At 45.4% G+C, this 19,988-nt stretch overlaps 1 protein-coding gene across 1 annotated transcript; it reads right to left on the reverse strand.

Annotated features, from left to right (window-relative positions):
- Positions 1-565: 565 nt before the first annotated feature.
- On the reverse strand, positions 566-19,333 carry LOC128347436 (zinc finger protein 420-like). The gene is made up of 6 exons (XM_053302097.1): positions 18,152-19,333; positions 17,017-17,622; positions 15,231-15,357; positions 7,034-7,116; positions 6,746-6,872; positions 566-5,081 (listed from the first exon to the last, which is right to left on the reverse strand). The coding sequence occupies exons 2-6, from the start codon at positions 17,431-17,433 to the stop codon at positions 2,947-2,949; spliced, it is 2,889 nt and encodes a 962-aa protein (XP_053158072.1). The 5' UTR covers positions 17,434-17,622; positions 18,152-19,333; the 3' UTR covers positions 566-2,946.
- Between the last annotated feature and the right edge of the window lie 655 nt (positions 19,334-19,988).

Raw genomic sequence — 19,988 nt, forward strand, 5'->3', positions numbered from 1 at the left:
TTTTTTGATGTCCGCTCAGTTAATTTTAGATTCCTGCTCATGTTGAATCATGAAGGCCTCATTCTGAATGCATGTGTGCGCACACTGCTTTGATACTGCCGCCCAGAGCAAAATTCATTCCGCACACAGATGAAAAAAATTAGAGAGAACACTGGTGTCAACAGGCATGTGGATGAAGGTGATCCAGTTGACATAGTGTACTTGGACTTTTCAAAACGTTTTTGAACAAGCAAGCAGCAAAGTGGTCAAATTTGCAGATGACACTAAACTTTTTCGGGTAGTGAAATCCAAAACCTACTGTGAGGCGCTCCAAAAGGATCTCTCCAAACTGGGTGAGTGGGCGACAAAATGGCAAACGTGGTTCAATGGCAAAGCTATAGAATCTGGGGATTTTTAGTTTGGAAAAGAGGGGACGATGAGGAGACACGGCGGTCTCCTTCGCCATTGTCTGGGGTACACGCCAGTTTCTGGTTGCTGCAAGTCAATTTATACCAACTCACCATTTGGCCCCAAAGTCCCCCTTACTCCAAGCAACTACTCTTGCTGCGGCACACAGACTAATTAATTAATTAATTAAGTCACTAAGTGATTCATTATATTTTACAAATAATAATAATATTTCTGTAAATGCACTTCATACCACTCTATAATATTCAGATAGATCACTTATTTTGACCACAACAATAAGGTAATTTATGCAGTAAGGAATTCTATGCCTTAAAAAAGATCTTAAGAGTGTAATGCGTGTTATAGTACCAGAGACATGCAGGTCTTAATGCATTAATGCATGTATTAATGGATCAGTGTATTATTAACACAAAAATACTTTAGGAATGTCAAATATTTCATACTTAATGGCTCATTAACTGCTGTACAAAAGTTAACAAACCCAAGAAAAAAATGCACATAACAAATATAACACACACATATCCACACCAATGCACAAGCCCACACTAAATGCAAGGATGTGTTTTGTTTTGATTTTGTACTGGTTGAATTAGCATGTTCACTGGAGGTATTAGGGTTCCCCCCACCCCGCTTTTTTTGTTTGGAATTTATCTTGTGCATCCACCATATAAAGAAGTTTATTATTGGTTTAAAATGGTAACAGAATTTCTACTAAGCAGGGCACATCAATGCCGGAAAGGACTGTAAGACTGTGTCAAGCTTAAGAAATGGGGTACCGGTACTAATGTTGTTTTGGAGGCTGATGAAGCTTTGTGGGCGAAACAGCACATATCTGGAAGAGCCGTTCGACTTTGATTCATGAACGACATTGATTCATGAAGTTTGTTCTTCTCCACAAGGACATGCAGTGGGCTTTATCTCTGATCCAGGTCAGCTTATTTATGAAAGCATGCTCGACGGGTTCTCTGCTATCAGCATGTTTGTGATTTTACATCTTCACTTCTGTGCGGATGGTATTGAGCATTTCGCCATTGAGGACGTCCACACCTCTTTTTGAGACCACGTCTGACACAGTGCTTTTGTCATCTGCCACTTCCATTTTGATACTTGACTTTGCCTATTTCATCCTGCAGCCCAATTTTTGCCTGGCTCAGTTACACCTCCTTCCTTAACTTTTGACTGTTATTGCGCATGCTTTTATTTATGTATTCTGCATTGTGAGAAGGCATTTTGTGTATTATGTGTTACCAGCTGGTTTGACTATTACTGCATACATTATTATTATTTTTCTTGTGGAATTATTTAGTTTAGATTCATGATTTTTGTTTATTAATGTTATGGATTATTTATTACTGGCTTATTATTTCTGAATATACATTTCCAGTGTTTATCTATATTTTCAGTGTTTGGTCATGATTATCTGCATTTTTTTGTTTTGTAGTCACGGTGGGATTTCCATTTCCCCTCTTTATTGTTTGTTTCATTCTGTGACTGCCCCTGTGCATTGTTTTGGAATTTATCTTGTGCAGCCACCATATGAAGAAGAAGCTTATTATTGGTTTAAAATGTAGCAGAATTTCTACTAAGGAGGGCACATGAACTTCATTACAATGTTGCTATTTTGTGCAATTGTGAAGCACAATCCTGAGCATGATATGTGACCTCCTTGTCACACATCCTCCTTAAGCTTGCTAAGCGGTCTAGGACAGGGGTATATATTGTATTATTTGTGAAACATGTTCTGAAACCCACTTTCCAAACCCAAAGTACTGCTCCAGTTCACCACTGGTCTCCTACAGTCTCTGCTCAATACGTCCCCAAACTTTCCTACAAAACACCCTGAACAACCCCCTTGCTCAGTCTTCTACAGGAGCTCTCACACTGAGCTCTCCCTTCTTTCATTACTGGTCCCTCTTTTGCCAACACTCCCCACTTCCTAACTGTCACCACCTGTCATTCATTTTTTTAAAAAGACAGTTCCAAACATTCCATGCACTGTTTCTATGACAACCTTTGCTTCCCTACCCTCTAAAACCCTCTGCTTGTGGACATCTTCTTACAAGGATGTATGCCAGTTTCTGGTTGCTACAGCTCAGTTTTTACCAGCTCTCCATTGAGACACATCAAGTGCAACTCAAGGAATCAACTGGGGAAGCAGAACTTCTAGAATTTCTGCCTGGATGCGCCATGTCCTCTCCCAGCTCAGCGTCCAGCTGAAGGACCAAGGCCAAGTGTGGATACATGGAGCCTCATTTGTGGAGCCAGCATTGTAGAAGGTCTAATATAGCTTACACGGTGTGGAAGTTAAGATGGGCACCTAAACTAGCCATTTCCATTCCTTTTAGAGCATGAGGGAAAACGGAAAGCCTCTTAGCTCTCGTCTTAAAGCCTTTTTAGGTTCCTGAACTGCAACCCTTTCCACATTCAAAGCATTTATATTGTTTTTAGCCTGAATGGCTTATATGGTAAGAAGGAGGTTTTGTATACTGAGTGCAGTCTAACTTGTGACTGAGGTCATTCCACATGAAATGGGAACACTTAGATGGGGAACAAATCCCCATGAGGATTTTTATGAACTTTTTCATGTCTTCTAAGAGCTCTACCTAAACGGAAGCTCTCCCCACACTCCAAACATTTAAATGGTTTCTCACCTGTGTGGATTCTTTGATGTTCTATAAAATATCTGTTTTCACTGAAGCTCTTCTCACACTCCAAACATTTAAATGGTTTCTCCTTCATGTGAATACTTTTGTGTCTCCTAAGATGTGAGTTATAACTGAAGCTCTTCCCACACTCCAAACATTGAAATGGATTCTCGCCTGTGTGAATTCTTTGATGAACTGTAAGACATGAGCTCTGAGTGAAACTCTTCCCACACTCTAAACATTTAAATGGTTTCTCCTTCATGTGAATACTTTCGTGTCTCCTAAGATATGAGTTATAGCTGAAGCTCTTCCCACACTCCAAACACTGAAATGGTTTCTCGCCTGTGTGAATTCTTTGATGAACTTTAAAACATGAGCTCTGAGTGAAACTCTTCCCACACTCCAAACATTTAAATGGTTTCTCCTCCATGTGAATTTCTTCATGTATTTTAAGAACAGACTTATGTCTGAAGCTCTTCCCACACTCCAAACACTGAAATGGATTCTCGCCTGTGTGAATTCTTTGATGAACTGTAAGATATGAGCTCTGAGTAAAACTCTTCCCACACTCCAAACATTTAAATGGTTTCTCCTTCATGTGCATACTTTTATGTCTCCTAAGATATGACTCCCAAATGAAGCTCTTGCCACACTCTAGACATTTAAATGGTTTATCACCTGTGTGAATTTTTTCATGTATTTTAAGAATTGACTTCTGTCTGAAGCTCTTCCCACACTGCAAACAGTTAAATGGTTTCTCGCCTGTGTGAATTCTTTGATGATCTATAAGACATGAACTCTGAGTAAAACTCTTCCCACATTCCAAACATTTAAGTGGTTTCTCCTTCATGTGCATTTTTTCATGTATTTTAAGAACTGACTTCCAACTGAAGCTCTTCCCACACTCCAAACATTTAAATGGTTTCTCCTTCATGTGAATACTTCTGTGTCTCCTAAGATCTGAGTTATGATTGAAACTCTTCCCGCACTCCAAACACTGAAATGGTTTCTCACCTGTGTGAATTCTTTGATGAGCTGTAAGACATGAGCTCTGAGTGAAACTCTTCCCACACTCCAAACATTTAAATGGTTTCTCCTCCATGTGAATCTTTTCATGTATTTTAAGAACTGACTTCTGTCTGAAACTCTTCCCACACTCCAAACATTGAAATGGTTTCTCACCTGTGTGAATTCTTTGATGAACTGTAAGACATGAGCTCTGAGTGAAACTCTTCCCACACTCCAAACATTTAAATGGTTTCTCCTCCATGTGAATTCTTTCATGTATTTTAAGAACTGACTTCTTACTGAATCTCTTCCCACACTCCAAACATTTAAATGGTTTCTCTTCCATGTGAATTCTTTCATGTATTTTAAGAACTGACTTCTTAATGAAGCTCTTCCCACACTCCAAACATTTAAATTTTTTCCCCTTCATTTGAATACTTTTGTGTCTCCTAAGATCTGAGGTATATCTGAAGCTCTTCCCATACTCCAACCATGGGTATGATTTTTTTCCTGTGTGGATCCTTTGATGTTCTTTAAGATATGAGCTCTGACTGAAGCTGCTCTCACACACCAAACATTTAAATGGTTTATCCCCTGTGTGAATGCTTTCATGCATTCTAAGAGTTGATTTCTGTCTGAAACCCTTCCCACATTCCAAACATTTAAATAGTTTCTCTCTGTGAATTTTTTGAGGAATAAGGGTTGAGTCCTGACTGAATTTCCCCCCACCACTGAAGCACTTCAATGAGTTCTCCCCTATCCTGACTCTTGAAATAAGGCTTGATTTACAACGGAACCTTTCCCCACCTCTTAGGTGCTTTCCCCATTCATTTCTTTTGTCCATTTCCCCTTGGATTGGGGTTTCCTGGTGGTCACCAGCATGAAGAGCTGTGGATTCATTCCTCCTTTCTTTTCTTATTTCAGTTTCCTTTCTCTGCTGTCCTTCCTTTTTACATTTCACTCTTTCCACTAACGTTCTAAAAAGTTCTCCCTTATTCTTGCTCTTCCACTCATCACCAACTGTAAGAGAAAAAGAAAGATAGCATGAATTACAAGGAGAAATAGAACCTGATATCAGGCAACAGACTCAAATAGCTCCTATTGCAACTGAGAAAACAGACTTCAGAAGATATAACTCTTGATACATATGAAATAGTGCCCTGTGATTGGACCTATATACCCCCAGCACAGTAACATACACAGGAATCTCTGACTGTTAATGGTATCTGTCTTATGTTTCTTTTTAGATTGTGAGCCCTTTGGGGACAGGGATCCATCTTATTTGTTTGCTATTTCTCTGTGTAAACTGCACTGAGCCATTTTTGGAAGGGTGATATAGAAATCGAATGAATGAATGAATGAATGAATGGACGGACGGCTGGTGTGGTATTGAGAAGTGGTTGTGGAAACCTAGATTTTAGCTCCCCACGCAGCCGAGAAGTTGACTGGGTGCCTTTTCCAATCCCTTTTTCTCAGCTAAAAACTATTGCTCATGGTTATTTCCAGTGCAGAGGCGTATCTAGCGTGACGCAGGCATGGCATGTGCCCTGGGCGCCACTGCTTCCAGCGATTGAAGCATCCCGCTGGGCGGCTTAGTCTGCCTATAATTTCCTCGCAGGTCGAGCAGGCAAGAGCCTCCTTCGTGTAAGGGGTGTGTCACCAAAGGAGGCTCCAAAGGATCTAGTTCCTAGGTCAGCTCTGCCTGCTTCAAATGCGGAAGTGACGGACTCTGAGGCAGCAGGAGTCAAAGTGGGACTCGGGGGACCATGGTGCCGGCTGGACCAAAGGCAGTTGTGGGAGAGAATGAGTTTAGACCGATGCCTGGCAGGCCCGGGGGTGGTGGAGCATATAAAAATACTTTATTTTCCTTGCTGGACTTTTACCGTCTGTCTTGGACTATGACAAAAAGGGGCTTCCCTAGTAAAAATTACTAAGCAAGAGTAAAACTGGAGTTCTTACTTCAGAAGCAAACACAGAAATTGATATCCTGGTTACACAGGTCGATTTTTCCCAAGTTGGCATTTTGCCAGAGAAAGGATCAAACCGCAGAGAGTAATTGCAATGAGGATGGACTCCCTTTACCCGGGAAACTACGCTGGTTTGGCTGGGTTACCATTTCCCCCCCTCCCCACCTCTTTTTGCACTCTCAGACCAGGCACAATGACTCAATCAGCAGATGTGATCAGCTCGGTGGCTCAGGATGGGCACACGTGCTTTGGTCCGCTGGGATTGGCTGCTGAGGGGAGCAGCAGATTCCCTTAGGAGTCTGATCTGGTGCCTGGTGGCTTTTCTCTCTCTTTCTCTTCACACTCCTGCCCCCCAATAGATTTGAGGCGGGCTTGTGTCTGTTTCTAGCCCAATGTTCTTGGAACAGAAGGGTAAAGGAGTGTAGCTTGTTCCATTCCACTCATCAGTCTACTCACGATCATAAAGAGTGGGCCTTCTTCATGGTAAGGGAATGTGTGTATGCAACACTGTGGAGTGACTGACGTCCCACCCTCTGACTTTACATTGTGCCTTCCGAAGACACAACACACAAGAACTCAATGTTATTTGTCGCAGCAGCAGATGACTCTCTGATAGGAGCACTCCTGGGCAGGGCTGATGAGCCTCTCCTCCCCCATTGCCCCCAATGAAGAGGGGCACCCCCCCCCAGTATTTTCTGGATAAAGAGGGAGCTTTACCCAGAGAGGCCACATTCTGACGTGTCTCCTCCATGACTTCTCTGTGCAGGGCTTTTTGGTCTGCGTCCAGCAGAACCCACTCCTCCTCGGTGAAATGCACAGCCACCTCATCAAAAGACACAGCACTCTGAAAAAAGAAAATATTATTGACTCCCAGGGGAAAAAACAATCATCCCCTTGTAAAGAACCTCTGAGGGTAATAAGGGTGAATCATTCAAGGTGAAGAAAGAAATTATTTCAGACTCAGGGCAAGTCAACTGCCTGTTTCCCCAGTGATATCTCCCCTACCTGATCTGGTCGTATAGAAGCCTTTTCTCCATCACTACCCAGGGCAGAAGAGCTTGGACAAATCACTACTGCTCTGCCATGGCCTATGAGAGAGGGGGGAAAAATACACTGGTCAGGGGAACATTTACCCTTTATAAACATTGTCAATCTCAGGTCCTTACACGGGAGAAGAAAAACAGATCTCCAGATTCATGTAAAATAGCCTGGGGACAAGGATTCCCCTCATAGCGGAGTAACTATTGTGCTTTTTGTGATAAGAGGCATGAAACTTACAGGGATTCTGCAGTTTATTGTCTTAAGTATTTACAGAAAGGGAGGCTTGAAATATGTTCACACAAAACAAGATGGCTACCATGCAAAGTTAAACGTGACTGTTTCACACAGTGGGCCACCAGATGCCTCTGGGAAGCCCACAGGCAAAAGGTGAGGGCATGCCCTCTCTCCTGCTGTTGCTCCCCTGCAACTGGTACTTAGAGGCATCCCTCCTCTGAGGCTGGAGGTGGCCTACAGCCACCAGACAAACAGTCATTGATAGACCTGCCCTCCATGACTTGTCTAAGCCCCTTTTAAAGCCATCCAAGCTAGTGGCCATCACCGCATCCCATGGCAGAGAATTCCATAAATTATGTGCTTTCTTGAAAGAGTTCTTCTTTTGGTTGGCCCTAAACGTCTTGGCCTTCAGTTTTATGGGATGACTCCTGGTTCTAATGTTGTGGGCACTTCACTGCTTACCCCTACTTCTTGATTATTTATTAACCCGTTAAAGAGCACTGTTCCAGGTACAGATCCCTGGGGAATGCCACTTCTTACTTCCCTCCATTGTGAAAACAGTCCATTTATTCCTACTCTCTGTTTCCTGTCCTTAAAGCAATTACCAGTCCACACATGAACCTGTCCCCTTATCCCATGACTGGTAAGTTTACTCAAGAGGCTTTGGTGGGGAATTTTGTCAAAAGCTTTTTGAACATTCTCTCTCGTCACCTCCAACTGGCCCAGTTCTTCAGCCTTCAAGCCTGACAAGCTCTGTTCCAGAGTGGGTACATGGTCAGTCTCCTCCTCAGTGAAGACAGATGCAAATAACTCATTCAGCTTCTCTGCAATCTCCTTATCCTCCTTAATAATCCCTTTCATGCCCTCATCATCTAAGCATCCAACGGCCTCCTTTGCAGGTTTTCTGCTTCAGATATATTTAAACAAGTTTTTGTTATTCTGCTTGACATTTCTAGCTATATGCTCCTCAAACTATCTTTTTGCATCCCTTATTGTCTCCTTGCATTTCTTACTTCCATACTGCAACTGTGCCTAAAGGGAACTCTTTCTTCACAAGGGACCTCACGCAGAAGCAGAAGAGAGGGACTAGCAGTGGTTGTGCCACGTCACATGGATGGCCTTGATGTTCCCTCCCCCTCGCCTCCTTGATGCGCCTCCTTGATGCCAACTACATACGTCACAACCAGGTGCAGAGTGTGTGCCATACAGTGTATGGACACAAACTGCACCCGACATGCCACCCTCCGTATGTTTGCACCATTGTCAGTGACCATGTCAGTGAATGTAAGCCCTGCTGGATGAGGCCCACAGCCCATCTAGTCCAGCATCCTGTTTCACACAGTGGCCCACCAGAAGCCGCTGGAAGCCTACAGACATGAGTTGAGGGCATGCACTCTCTCCCGCTGTTGATTGATTGACTGACTGATTGATTGAGTACTGTCAAGTCAGTGTCGACTCTTAGCGACCACATACATAGATTCTCTCCAGGACGATCTGTCTTCAACTTGGCCTTTAAGGTCTCTCAGTGGTGCATTCATTGCTGTTGTAATCGAGTCCATGCACTGTGCTGCTGGTCGTCCTCTTCTTCTCTTTCCTTCCACTTTCCCCAGCTGGGTTTTCACATAATGTGTCCTAAGTATGATAGTTTGAGCCTGGTCATTCATGCCTCAAGTGAGAATTCTGGATTGTTTTGTTCTATGATCCATGTGTTTGTTTTCCTGGCTGTCCATGGTATCCTCAAAAGTCTTCTCCAGCACCAAATTCAAAAGCATCAATACTTTTTCTATCTTGCTTCTTCAAAGTCCAGCTTTCGCATCCATAGAATGTCACGGGAAAGACCATTGCTCAAAAGATGATTCTAATCCTTGTAGATATAGACACGTCAGTGCATCTAAATATCCTTTCCAAGGCCTTCATTGCAACCCTACCAAGTGTTAGTCTGCGGCGTATTTCTTGACTGCTGGATCCTTTACTGTTGATGGTCGATCCTAAAAGGTAGAAACTATCCACCACTTCAATGTCTTAATTAGCAATTCTGAGGCTGGTTGCTGTACCCGTCAGTTTAATCTTCTTTACATTTAGTCATAATCTAGTCCCATTTTTTCACTGTGCTCCTTGACTTTCATTACTAGAGCTTGCAGATCATCTGCATTCTCAGCTTTCAGAGTAGTGTCAGCGTAGGTGCAGGTTATTGATGTTTCTTCCTCCAACTTTAAAACCACACTCATGTTCAGCATTTAAATTGAATAAATAATGAGAAAGTAGACAACCTTGTCTTACTCCTTTGCCAATCTGGAACCAGTCTGTTTCACCATGTTCTGTCTGAACTGTGGCTTCCTGTCTTGGATATAGGTTTCTCATGAGAACAATGAGATGTTCTGGGATGCCCATTTTCCTAAGGATATTCCACAGCTTGACATAGTTGAGGCAATCGAAGACTTTTTCATAGTCAATAAAGCAAATATTGACTTCTTTCTGGTATTCTTTGACTTTCTTAATTATCCAGTGTGCATCAATAATTATGTCTTTTGTTCCTTGACCTTTTCTGAAACCAGTTTGAATATCCGGCATTTCCCTTCCCACGTAGGGCTCTAATTTGCATTGGATAATCCTGAGCATTATTTTGCTAGCGTGTGATATTAAGCATATTGTGCGATGGTTTGCGCGACCTGTTAAGTCTCCTTTATTTGGTATGGGTATGTAGACTGACCTCTTCCAATTTGTTGGCCACTGTGTCGTTCTCCAAATTTGCTGGCATAGTCTGGTTAGAGCCTTGACTGATTCTTCTTCTGTTGCCTGCCATATTTCTGTAGCTATTCCATCGATTCCTGTTGTCTTCCAACTTGATGGTGACCGAAGTGCTGATCTAACTTCATCTTCCTGTACTTGAGGGTCTTGCAAGTAGGGAATATCTTCTAGAGTATCTTGGATGTTGACATCCCAGCTGCACAGATTTTCAGTATACTCCTTCCATTTCTGTTTGATCTTCTCTGAATCAGTTACTATCTGTCCTTTGGCATCCCTTAACATAACAATTCGAGGATGGGACCTCCCTCTGAGTTCAGAGATCTTTTGGAAAACTTGCCTTGTTTTTCCTTGTCTATTTCCATCCTCAAGGTCTTTACAGATGTCATTGTAGTACTGTTCCTTGTCTCTTCTAAAAGCTTTTTGAAATTCCCTATTAAGTTCCTGAGATCTTTTATCTTTCTTGACTTTGGCTTCTCTTCTCTTCTCCTCTCCTCTTGGCAATTCCCACCGTCTGTTCTGACATCCATTTTGCTTTCTTCTGTTTAACAACTTCTTTGATTTCATTCCACAGTTCCTCAGGTTCCCTATCAATGAGGTTCAGTACTTCAAAGCGGTTCTTGATGTTCTCCTTGAAAATGGTGGGTACATTCTCAAGATCATATTGTGGAAGCTGGATAGCTTTGTTTTTCCGCTTTAGCTTGACTTGGAACTTGCACATGAGTAGTTCGTTATCTGTTCCACAATCGGCCCCCGGCCACGTCTTTGCTGTTATAACTGAGCTCTTCCACCTCCTTGCACCAGTAATGTAATCAATTTGATTTCTGTGTACTCCATCTGGTGACGTCCATGTGTATAGGCACCGCTTTGTTTGTTTGAAGAATGTGTTAGCAATGAAGGGATCATTGGCTTGGCAGAAATTAATAAGTCGTTCTCCTGTTTCATTTCTGTTTCCTAGGCCATATAATCTGTGTTTTCTTCCTTACCTTTTCCAACTTTGGCATTCCAGTCACCAACCACCAGCATCACATCTTGCTTGCATGTTCTGTCAATTTCAGACTGAATTTGAGCATAAAACTCATCAACTTCCTCTTCTTCTGCGCATCAGTCGTTGGGGAATAGACTTGAAGAACTGCCATGTTAAAGAGTTGTCTACGAAATCTAATTGATATTAGTTGGTCACTGACTGCATTGTACCCAAGTACTGTCATTGCTATATCCTTCCTGACTATGAAAGCAACACCGTTCCTTCTTTGGTTTTCATGTCCTGAGTTGTGTGTGTGTGTGTGAGAGAGAGAGAGAGAGAGAGAATGATAATATGGCCACATCCTCCCTGCATGACTGGTACAGGGAGGGCACCACTCTCCTACTGAAGGTGGTGCGTGAAGAGATTTTGAACTCGGTTGAATTCTCCACCAACTGAAAGGAACCATCTTCCCAATGGTAATGAGACATGCAGGGTAGGTCCCGTAGCAGGGTCAGAGGGAGGGGTGATACTGGTTGGGGGGGCAAGGGCGGCGGGAGGGGCCTATTCCCAAAGCCCCCCTAGAGGTCATTGTACGGAGACTCACTTTTGCTGTGGTGCCTCCCGCAACGCATCCACCTCCAGTGGTTGAGGCAGTAGCGAGGAGCCAAGCCAGGGAAGCAGGACCTCTTCTTCCCATGGTGGGGGCAGAGGAGGTGGTGACGACTGCTAGTAGGAGTGTGCACGGAACCGCCAAACTGCGGTCCGGCACTGGGGTGGGGGGTGGCTTTAAGAGCGGGTGGAGGGTTTACTTACCCCTCCCGCCTCTTTCCTGTTCTGGCGCCGTAAGTTTAGTAGTAATTGGGGTGGCAGGATACCTCCCTGCCGCCCCTTTCCCGCTGCTGCTCTGCAAAACTCCCAGAAGTCCTTTGCGTGTGCACACATTGTGCGCGCGCTTCACGTCTCTGCGACGTGCGTGCACGCAAAGGACTTCTGGGAGTTTTGCAGAGCAGCAGCGGGAAAGGGGCAGCAGGGAGGTATCCTGCCGCCCCAATTACTACTAAACTTACGGCGCCAGAACGAGAAAGAGTCGGGAGGGGTAAGTAAACCCTCCACCCGCTCTTAAAGCCCCCCACCCACCCAAACCGTCCAGGTCCGGACCATTCCGGACCGTTACGGAGGCCTTCAGAATGGCCTCTGGACCGGTCCAGGCCCATCCCTAACTGCTAGCCCAACCAGATCTCCCCTTCTCAGTGTCACCCCAACGCACCCAGAATCCGAGAGTGAGGAGGTGGTGCCTGGAAAGGAGGTTGACGATGTCATTCCTGTTGTCCCAGGCCCTAGGCAGCCACGGACAGAGGAGGGGGGTGGGGGTAGGGCTGGTGGCCAACCAGCAGGCCCAGTAGCACCACCAGCACCCAAGTGGTCCAAGACCATTGGCGGCAGTGCATGGGAGCACTTTGGGCACTGTCAAGGTGTCCCTACACATGCCGTCTGCATCCACTGCAAGGCACAGGTCAGCAGGGGAAAGGTCAGCAAGTGCTGGAGGACATGGGCGATGTGGGGGCATACCAAGCAGCAGCATACAGCCATTCTTGTTCCTCCTGGCTGTGCTAGGCCACTTTCTGTCTCCTTGACTAGTGGTGGCAAGGGACGTGCTCCTGCTTGTGCTCTCAAGTGGTCTGGTCACCCAGACCTCTGTTGCCAGATTTGGCTTTTTTAAAGCCAAATTTTGGATTATGACCCATTTGACTCACGAGTATACCCCTTAGGTTCTGGCCACCCTGCCCTTCACCCTCCTAGACATCCCTTCCCCCAAACTGGGCCCTATTTAACAAGAAAACAACAACAACAACAGAAAGCAGAAGCACATGTACCTAGCTGAAGAACCTCTACCAACCAAAACCAAATCTACCACAACAAAACCAAAACAAAACCAACAGCCCTGACAACAGAATGGTTTCAATGATAACCAGCCAACCAGGAGAAAGGAGATCACTAGCCAATCATCAAGGCAGTTGCAGGAAACCAAGCAGAAAGGCCTAAAATGTAAACACACACAGAAAGTGGAGGCCGCCACTCAAACTGGTTTGATTCGTGCCAGGCTCGGTCCAGTTCGAGCTCAGATCCCTCTTTTGAGAGGCTGGGCTGGTTCTAGCTTAAACCACTCAAACCGGGCTGGTTTGAGTCAAATCCGGTCAGAAGAGAACTGGTTTTGCACACCCTAGGGCCCGCAGCAAACGGCCAGAGCCCACGACGGGCTTTGTGGAGTGCGGCAGAGCTCCCAAAATCCGAAGTGGTTAACCAGGAATTGTAGAAAGGTGACTCCTGGAGGTGGGGTTTGCATGCCAGGCATGCTTGGGTCTTTTTAGGGAAGAGCTGGCCAGTGATGAGTAGCTCTTTCCCCAGTGGTGGGCAGGTTGGGGTCCTCCGGAGAGAGGCCCAACTGTGGGGAATGCTTACTTGGGAGGACTCAGGATGCTGTAACCCCCTTCCCAAGAGACTCTGAGGCCAAATGGAAGGCACCAAGTCACGCTCATCACTAGACCATCCCATGGAGAGAACCCTGACAAATTGTAGCAGAGTTTGATTTCCACGAACATCGACTGGTGGGCATATGGTTTTCCTTGGCTTTACTTGAAAGACAAAATGAGTATAGTTATGAGTCAGTTCGGACAATGGCTGGGAGATGACCAGGAGCAGTTGGTGAGGGATTTAATAGGACTGCAGCAAGCCATCCAAGCCTCTTTGGTGAAAACCCTGTTCTTATATGAAGCCGGGGGCACTTATGCTGAAGTAGTACAAAGGTCAACAGAAACTGCAATTTTCTGAATCAATGTCTTTAACAAATTCAATAAAATGTCACATTTTATTGAATTGTTAAAAGAGTAAGCAGGTTTCCTTAAGGAATTATAACAGGAGCATGCTTATCATTTATAACATTGAAAAATCCATATAGTTAAAAAAAAACCTGATCTGTTTTTATTAACCAACTACAAGAAAGTATGATATATATAAAATTATTTACATTTTATATCCCGCTTTTTCGCCAAGGAGCCCAGAGTAGTGTACTACATACTTATGTTTCTCCTAACAACAACCCTGTGAAGTAGGTTAGGCTGAGAGAGAAGTGACTGGCCCAGAATCACCCAGCTAGTATCATGGCTGAATGGGGATTTGAACTCGGGTCTCCCCGGTCCTAGTCCAACACTCTAACCACTACACCACACTGGCTCTCTATTGTAATTTATAACAAATAAAAATTCACATAAACTGAAACTGTTTTCATTAAGCAACTTCCATATTATTAAAAACAAACATTCAAACATCTCACCACAAAACAGATAACAAAATATGAGTAAACATGCTAGAAGTGTGCCGATAGTTTATCAGCAGATATTTTTAAAATTGAGTTACTTAATGAACTCCACCAGCCGGCTCACAACGGGGGTGGAAGCAGAAGCAGCTGCTCTGCCGGATCGTGCCCCTGCCTGCCCTGTTCTGCTCTATATCTGTGCCCAGCCTCCACTTCCCCTCCCGCTCCTTGCAAGGGAGATGAGGAACACACTACAGCTGCCACCGCTGGGCTGCTTCCTCCTCTTCAGCCGCCCAGCACAAGTTGGATCATTCCAAGGTCAAGAGGAGGCTTGATGGAGAGAACGAGGAGAGAGTGAAGGAGCCAGAGCCCAGCAAAGGAGGAGATCAACCTGCGGAGTTCAAGGCTGGCCAAGGACAGCATTGGTGGACGGGACCTGCAGAAGCTGGCCAAGGAGTAAATACCAAGCTAAGTGGAAGAAAAAGGGGCCGTGAGCGGGGACTGAAACATACTGCGCAGGGAGAAAAAAACTGGCAAGCTCACCCGTGCACCTGAGAGCGAACATAGGTCTGCATGCACAGGAAGTGTGTGATATTTGCATAGGGGTGAGAGAAAAAGTGTGCTGGAAAAGTATTTTGTATTTCAGCATAGCCTTCAGCAGCAAAGATACCGGGGAGACATGTATATTTGGCAGGGGGCCAAGGGCCCATCTTTACTTTTTGTCGCAGGGACCACTCCAGCCTTGCTACGCCCCTGCTTGACTGTATTTTTTAAGAACACCTTCCTACCCATAAACCGCTCAGGGGGGATCGGGATGGGGTGGGGACAGCATTGTGACCTTTGAGCCTTCAGCCCAATTCCTTAGCTGCCCCTGAGCTCAAGTGTGATCCATTAATCCTCACCCAGCAAGGTGGCATCTGCGTCACCCTCCTGAGAGTTTCCCCTGGACAATGGCTTTTGTCTGGTGTCCGATGGAGCCTTCTCTGCCTCAGATACATTGGCCGTCCCTTCTGCTAACTGCCCCTGCACCTGAAACACCAAAAATAAATAAAAACATTACACACACAAACATATATATGGAATAGGGAGGGGGAATGCAAAAGGAATGGAACATTCAAAGGTGAGGTGGTGGTAGGAGGGGAGGGTTAAGATATATCCCCTTCCAAGGAACCCAAGAGAAATCTAGACAACATAAGAACAGCCCTGCTGGATTAGGCCCAAGGCCCATCTAGTCTAACATATTGTTTCACACAGTGGCCCACCGGATACCCCTCACAGAAGCCCACAGGTAAGAACTGAGGGCATGCCCTCTCTCTTGCTGTTAGAGACATTCTGCCTCAGAAGCTTAAGGTGGCCTATAGCCTTCAAATCCGTACGGATTGATAGACCTGTCCCCCATGAATTTATCTAAACACCTCTTAAAACCATCCAGGTTGGTGGCTGTCACCACATCTTGTGGCAGAGAATTTCATAGGCTATGTGTTATGTGAAAAAGTTCTTCCTTTTGTCGGTCCTAAGCCTTTTGGCAAACTGTGGGGAATTTATTCTTGCTCACATTATTCTTTATTTTAGTTATCCTTAACTATTAATTAATTATACTTTGTTATATTCGCTGTGCTTAAGAACTGTTATGTGATGCCATGAGTTTGTAGAAAGGAGGAATATCCATTTTGTGTATAAAAGACTGAATTAATCAATGGGAATAATTTAATCTCCTACCAAGATGAAACTTTCTCACCTTATTTTTTATTTTATTAAAACATTTTTATACCACCCAAAATGTACGTCTCTGGGTGGTTTACAACAGAATAAAAACAAAGAAAAACATTAGTTAAGACAAAAATGAAAAAATTAACACATTACAATAATTTAAATTTTTTTTGAGGCCACCTCCAGCCTCAAAGGCAGGATTCCTCTGAGTACCAGTTGCAGGGGAGTAATGGCAGGAGAGAGGGCACGCCCTCAACTCCTGTCTGTGGCTTCCAGCGGCATCTGGTGGGCCACTGTGCAAAACAGGATGCTGGACTAGATGGGCCTTGGGCCTGATCCAGCAGGGCTGTTCTTATGTTCTTAAAAGATTATTTTAAAACAGCATTAAAACCATTAAAACAATATTAATTAAAAGCCTGGGAGAAGAGATGTGTCTTTAAAGATTTTTTAAAAGCTGTCAGAGATGAGGAGGCTCTTATTTCACTAGGGAGCGCATTCCAAAGCCTTGGGGCAGCAGCAGAGAAGGCCCGTCCCTGAGTGGCCACCAGACGAGCTGGTGGCAAATGCAGACGGACCTCTCCAGCAGATCTCAGTGCCAGGGCCCAAACTGTTTAGGGCTTTATAGGTTATAGCCAGCACTTTGTATTTTGCCCAGAAACATATCATTAGCCAGTGTAGCTAATTCAATAAAGGAGTTATATGGTCTCTCCGAGATGACCCAGAGACCAGCCTGGCTGCCGCATTCTAGACGAACTGTAGTTTCTGAACTACGTACAAAGGCAGCCCCACATAGAGCGCATTACAGTAATCCAGTCTGGAGGTTACCAACAAATGTACCACAGTTTTGACGTCATTCACTTCAAGAAACGGACGCAGCTGGCGTATCAGCCGAAGCTGATACAAGGCACTTCTGGCCACCGCCTCAACCTGGAAGACCAGGGAGAGGCTTGGATCCAGAAGCACCCCTAGACTGCATACCTGTTCCTTCCAGGGAAGTGTGACCCCATCCACCTGCTGCAATTCCTGCTTCTTGTCCTCTTCCTGGCTCAGGAGGAAGCCTTCTGCCAGGGCCACCGCCTGCGAACTGGTCTCTGGCTCACATTCTCTAATCCAGCTCTTCATCTCCAGAGGGAGAACAGTCAGGAACTGCTCCAGGACCAGCAGATCCAGGATCTGGTTTTTTGTGTGGCGCTCTGGTTTGAGCCACTGACAGCAAAGACTGTGCAATCGGCTGCAGACATTCCGGGGCCCCTTGGCATCCAGGTCCTGGAACTGCTGGATATCTGAACTGAGCATATTTTCATGTTCATGCATTTTCTCCACAGTCTTTTCCCAGAATTCCCCACTGCTCCCCACCAAGAAGGTTCCTGGGCCAGCCGGGCCTTGCATTTCCATCTCCAATGAGGTCAAAGTTGTTCTTTCTTACAGCAGACTCTTCCTTGCAGCAGAAATGGCTGTATTAGGTGGGCCCGCTGAGTTTTGCAAAGCCAATGCTTTGTTCTGTGAGGCAAGTTTTACACAGTGAAGCCAAGGAGATGTTTTCCAAGGAAAGGCCATTCTAGTTGCTGACAAGAGATTGTCTCCCTGCAGGGAAGGAAGCAAGCCGTCAAAGAGCAATGAGAGGCTGGAGGGAGGTTCCTTCTCCTGTGACTCACTCAGGTTAAGGCTCACACGATGCAGCAACTTCCCCGGCCAAAAGTCTTTCCATGAGCCTCCCACCACCACCAAGCTGCCCCACAGCTGTCTGTCCTTTTCCCTCTTTCCTCCCCCAGACCAAGCACCCCAGCAGCCGGATCTGCTCCCCATCCTTTGCCCTTCCTGAAGGAGCCACCCTCTTTCTCCTTAGAGCACTGCGAAGCTATGCAGGATGCAAAGCAGACTCCATGTTTTGCAAAGAGGAGGACAAGACGCTTTGGAAGGGAACCCCCGCCCCCCCCCCCGCCCCTGGGGATCCAGCAGCACCTTCCGCTCCCCCTGGGCTGAGACGGCGAAAGCAGGGGAGGCTCTCTTCCCCCTCTGCACCTGCACTCTCCCCGCTCCCGCCCACCGCGCTCACTGCCTTTGCTTTACTCTTCCTGTTAGGGGAGACGCCAACCCACCCATTCTTACTTACCTCTTTTCCATTTGCCACACAACTGGGACTGGGACACCCAACACCGAAAAATAGCTCTTGGGGCAACAATGGGGGCCGGAAACAGCAATCACAAGTCTGTCAGCCCCGCCGCCACCCCCTCACTTTTGCCTCTCTAGGACTTGCATCTCTCTCGCTTTAACCCTAGGATGCCTTCTCAAAGGAATGCCACGTGGGATGTATGTGCAGCTGCAGCAGAAAAGCTTCCCTGCTGGCAGTGGAGGAGGGCATCCACGAAAGAGTTAAAGCTGCTCCACTCGCTCCCAGACAGGGTTTCAAAACTTTAAGCAGGGTTTCAAAACTTTAAGCCGGACTGCGCATGTCGGGGAGGACCCCCCCCCCCCCCCGCGTTCGGCCCTGTCTCGCTCCAGAGACGAGTCGTTTTTAGACTATTTTCCAGGAGGCTTATGAGATTACCCAACATTCCGGGTGTGTGTCCTATCAATTTTGCAATACATGGACCAATATGAACCAAATCGGGTACAGTTGTAGTAAGATTGCCAACATTTCATTGCCAGCATGAGGGACACAAGTTTGTGGCTTGCTGCGAGGCGGGGGCTGTGGGGCTGGGAGGTGTATGCAGTGGTAATCAAGAGCCCAAGTATCCTTGAAGTATATGTCATTAAATTATATGCTATTGAATAAATGAGGGACAAATGCTGTCCCGATAGGGACCAACCTTTCGTCCCTGAAATAGCAATAGCAATAGCACTTACATTTATATACCGCTTTATAGCCGGAGCTCTCTAAGCGGTTTACAATGATTTAGCATATTGCCCCCAACATTCTGGGTACATGAGGGACATCCTGCTTAATGAGGGAGTTGACAACCCTAAACTTTCTCCTTGCTGTCGAGAACAGTTTCTGCTAACAGAAAGCCAAAGGTTTCTGAATGAAGATCCCTTAGACCAGGCCTGCTCAACTTCGGCCCTCCTGCAGATGTTGGCCTACAACTCCCATAATTCCCGGCTATTGGCTGCTATGGCTAGGGATTATGGGAGTTGTAGTACAAAAACAGCTGGGGGGCCAAAGTTGAGCAGGCCTGCCTTAGAAGTAACCCCTTAATGAATGGTGTAGAAATTGCTGGAATATAATCATTGTATTGTATTATTCACAGCTATCGAGGCCCAAAATACTCCTGCTAACTTGGCAAAGAGGCACCTTTTAACATGGGGATTCTCTTTATTTAGCGGAGAGAGAGAGTAACTGGCCCTATCCACCCCCAGCAAACTACCTCCAATGACTGTTGCTGGTGTCTGTCTTATGTTTCTTTTTAGATTGTGAGCCCTTTGGGGACATGGATCCATCTTATTTATTTATTATCTCTGTGTAAACCGCCCTGAGCCATTTTTAGAAGGGCAGTATAGAAATAGAATAAAATAATAATAAAAAAAATAATACTCTTTCCTAGGTTCCATCTTGTACAGGTGCTGGTCTGTGATGAGAAGGGCTCGCTTGGTGCTTGTTACAGAGATTTATCTGCGTGGCTTCTGCAACTTTGCTGCATTATTTTATTTTTTAATTTGATTTCTATAACATGCTTTTCCAGAAATGGCATCAGGCCAACCAAGGCTGTCTCAACCCCATAGCCAGCCCTAAAGCCAGTTTGAAATGGATCTAGATCAGGCATCCCCAAACTGCAGCCCTCCAGATGTTGATGAACTACAACTCCCAGCATTCCTAGCCACAATTTATTGTTTGGGGATGCCTGATCTAGATAATCAGTTTCCTCCAAGACTGCCTTGAGATGGTCGGTCATTCCCTGTCTGTTCCCCACATTCCCGTGAATTAGGCTCTGCCCGTTCCCATAAGCCTCTAG

Source organism: Hemicordylus capensis, chromosome 2, assembly GCF_027244095.1.
Source record: "Hemicordylus capensis ecotype Gifberg chromosome 2, rHemCap1.1.pri, whole genome shotgun sequence".
NCBI lineage: Eukaryota > Metazoa > Chordata > Lepidosauria > Squamata > Cordylidae > Hemicordylus > Hemicordylus capensis.

Bases quoted from the DNA above. Each gene is read 5' to 3' on its own strand.
- LOC128347436 (XM_053302097.1), bottom strand. From the start codon at position 17,433: ATGGAAATGCAAGGCCCGGCTGGCCCAGGAACCTTCTTGGTGGGGAGC. The intron at 7,117-15,230 runs GTGAGGATTAAT...CCTCTCTCATAG, and splicing joins CGCAGATGCCACCTTGCTGG to GCCATGGCAGAGCAGTAGTG. The intron at 6,873-7,033 runs GTAGGGGAGATA...TTCTTTTTTCAG, and splicing joins CTTCTATACGACCAGATCAG to AGTGCTGTGTCTTTTGATGA.